This window comes from Eschrichtius robustus, chromosome 2, assembly GCF_028021215.1.
Source record: "Eschrichtius robustus isolate mEscRob2 chromosome 2, mEscRob2.pri, whole genome shotgun sequence".
NCBI lineage: Eukaryota > Metazoa > Chordata > Mammalia > Artiodactyla > Eschrichtiidae > Eschrichtius > Eschrichtius robustus.
Window position 1 is genome coordinate 113,860,633 of NC_090825.1, and position 2,661 is coordinate 113,863,293.

The following is a 2,661-nucleotide window of genomic DNA, read 5'->3' on the forward strand; positions in this document are numbered from 1 at the left end:
GAGGCCTCCTTTGCTGTGACTTGGTGCCAATCCTTCGCCACCTAATTGTGTCCCATGCAGGGGCAACTCTTGCCCTGACATCTTATTTGGACAATGAACTCCTTTCCTGCTGGTGACATCTTGTGTCAGCCCAACATGTGAAACCTTTTTGCATGCTTCATGGCATCATAGGCTCTGACTGAATGGCAGGATGAGAAATTGTGAGCCCAGTTGTATTTTCTACTCTTTAAGCCACACCTTCCATAGTGGAAGGTATCTTTCAGATAGAGACAAGTGAAACTCTGAGAAGCCCAATGTATGAACAAGGCCTCTGACTCACCACTTCCCAGAATGGCTAAGAGCTGGCCCTGGGGTCTGAGTGCCTAGATTAAAACAATGGTTTTACTACTTATTGGCTACATGATACCTCTCCACCTCTGTGCCTTCATATAAAATGGGGACAATAATGGTACCCACACCAATGGTTGTTGAGGAGATTAAACAACATCATATAGGTAAGGAAGTTAGTGCTTGGTACACAGTAAGTGCCCACTAAATATTTGCTTTTAATTTATTATTAAACTGTCAAAAGAATTAGGTCCCAGTTTTCTCTTTCAGGGGGAGTGACAGTTGACAGTAAAAGCACAGGACCACTATTGAATAATGGACTTTGGAGATGGGTCTCCATCTCCTGGACTAACCTGGTAGTTCCAAGTATTCTCAGGGGGTGTTGCCTTGGGCCCATCTACTGAGATGACAAGCCCAGCTCAGCAGAGAGAGTTTTATTTTTATTTTGGTGTACCTCCTCCTCAGCCCTTTGACATAACTGCAAGCCTTTCTCAATTCAGCAAGCTATTGCTATTGAATCTAGGATCAACAGAGTCTAGGATGGGTTAGAGCTATGAACAAAACAAATGTGAAAACTGTACAGGTGAGACAATCGAGAAGTCCAAGACCTGGACTAGGAAACAACCAGAAGTATCCTAGACATTCCTGAGGTGCCTGGGGCAGAGCTGAGACATTTATACTAGAACCACAGTATAATCTTGCCTGTGTGCAGCATGTCTTTTACTATATGGATTTGCATTTAAGTCACCTCTTTATACCACATTTATGTGGTTTCAAATATTTCACCTAATGGGCTGCTTTTCCTTCAGGCCTACATCTGCCACAGCTTGAGGAAGTCCCCTTCCTCCCTGTGAGCCTGAATAGGCAAGACCCAGTGTTAGACCAGAAGACAACCCATTTGGCTCCTGGACACACCCGGAAGAGCCCACAGGGCAGTCTGCCTGCAGGGCGGTAAGTGGGAGCGTTACCTTGAATTCAGTCTCAATGTTGGCTAGTCTGGCTAGCTCGTTGCTTAGCTCCAGCGCGGTGAGGACAGGGTCTTCGCTGGACAGGGACAAGTAGGCAGCACTTGCCAGTCCCTTGTAGGCGTTCATGCGGGAGCGCGAGTGGCTGAAGGAGTCCTTCCGCTGCTTCTCGGTGCACTCACTGCACTTGCAGAAGTAGTCGTGGGGCCGCTCGATGCGGGCGCCCTTGAGCAGGAGGATGTGCACGATCTCATACTCCTGGCAGTGGGCCGCCAGGATGATGGGCGTGATGTCGTGGGAGAAGCGCGTGCCGTCCTCATCGTAGGCGTAGAAGTCGTCGTCGCGCAGCTCCTGCTCCAGTGGGCTGAGCGTCAGGCGCTGGCCCTGCGCGAAGGCCGGGTGGCTGAGGATGGCCTCCACGATGCGCACGTAGCCCTTGCTGATGGCCAGCAGCAGCGCGTCCCCCACCCGCGCCAGGTTCTCCTTCTTGAGCAGCAGCTCCGTGACCTCCAGGTGCTCGTTGCCCACGGCCAGCTGCAGCGCGTTCTGCCCCATGTAGTCCACGCAGTTGAAGTTGAGGGTCTTGGACTCCTCCAGCATTTTCCTGACCACCGGGATGTTGCCATACTCAGCCGAGTCCAGAAAGCGCTCCTCTTCGGGCGTCAGGCTAGTGCCCTTCTCGTTGAACATGTAGGCGGGACCCCTGATGGCCTGACGGCGGCCCTTTTCCCTCAGTGTCGTGTGCCGGCGCTGCATGTTTCTGAAGGTGCTGCTCCCCAACCTGTGGGGTGATAAGGCAAAGATGCTAGTTACTCTCCCAGGATCCTGCAGGTTCCCCAGGGGCAGAGCAAACAAAAATTGTTGAGATGAAAAAGAATATCGTGATTGGAGTATTTTGAGAAGTTATGAAATCTTATTAGAAATTATTGTCCTGTCACTGAGATTAATACCAATTTAATAACCTGAGCTATTCTTATACTAGTGGAAGAATATTGGTTAAGTTACACAGCAGTCTATCCGCCTTGGGTGGAGGAGTGTCCGAAAAGCTGAAATGTGGGTTTAGGCCAAGCTAATGGTGGAGGTGGAGAGTGTGAGGTCATGATGTGGCTGAAACAGGCCAAGGGCTGTCCGTTTTATTTCCATTTGTGCAAAGTTGAGAATGTCACTTAACTTCTCTGTGCTTTAGTGCAATGCTTTTCTGTGCTTTTACCAGTACAACGTAGATAACTTTTGTGTGCCAAAGAGTCTGTAGGAGGATTAAAGGAGGTAACGTGCATGTAGAAAGTACTCAGTCCACGTTAGTTTTATTCTGTCCCCTCCTGCCTGTTGATGTGCCTAGTTCTTCAGGGGTTCTGCCATAGAAATGGCC

General features: G+C 49.6%; 1 protein-coding gene across 4 annotated transcripts in view; it reads right to left on the reverse strand.

The window, feature by feature from the left end:
• Nucleotides 1-2,066, reverse strand: part of TRPC7 (transient receptor potential cation channel subfamily C member 7) — a 125,625-nt gene extending 123,559 nt beyond the window's left edge. For 3 of the 4 annotated variants that reach the window (XM_068534465.1, XM_068534457.1, XM_068534453.1), the window contains exon 1: nt 1,296-2,060. In XM_068534465.1, the coding sequence (XP_068390566.1) occupies nt 1,296-2,048 (753 nt within the window). In that variant the 5' untranslated portion in view covers nt 2,049-2,060. Of the gene's footprint in view, nt 1-1,295 lie in introns of all 4 variants that reach the window. The other variant, XM_068534452.1, reaches the window with a different exon arrangement.
• Nucleotides 2,067-2,661: the final 595 nt, after the last annotated feature.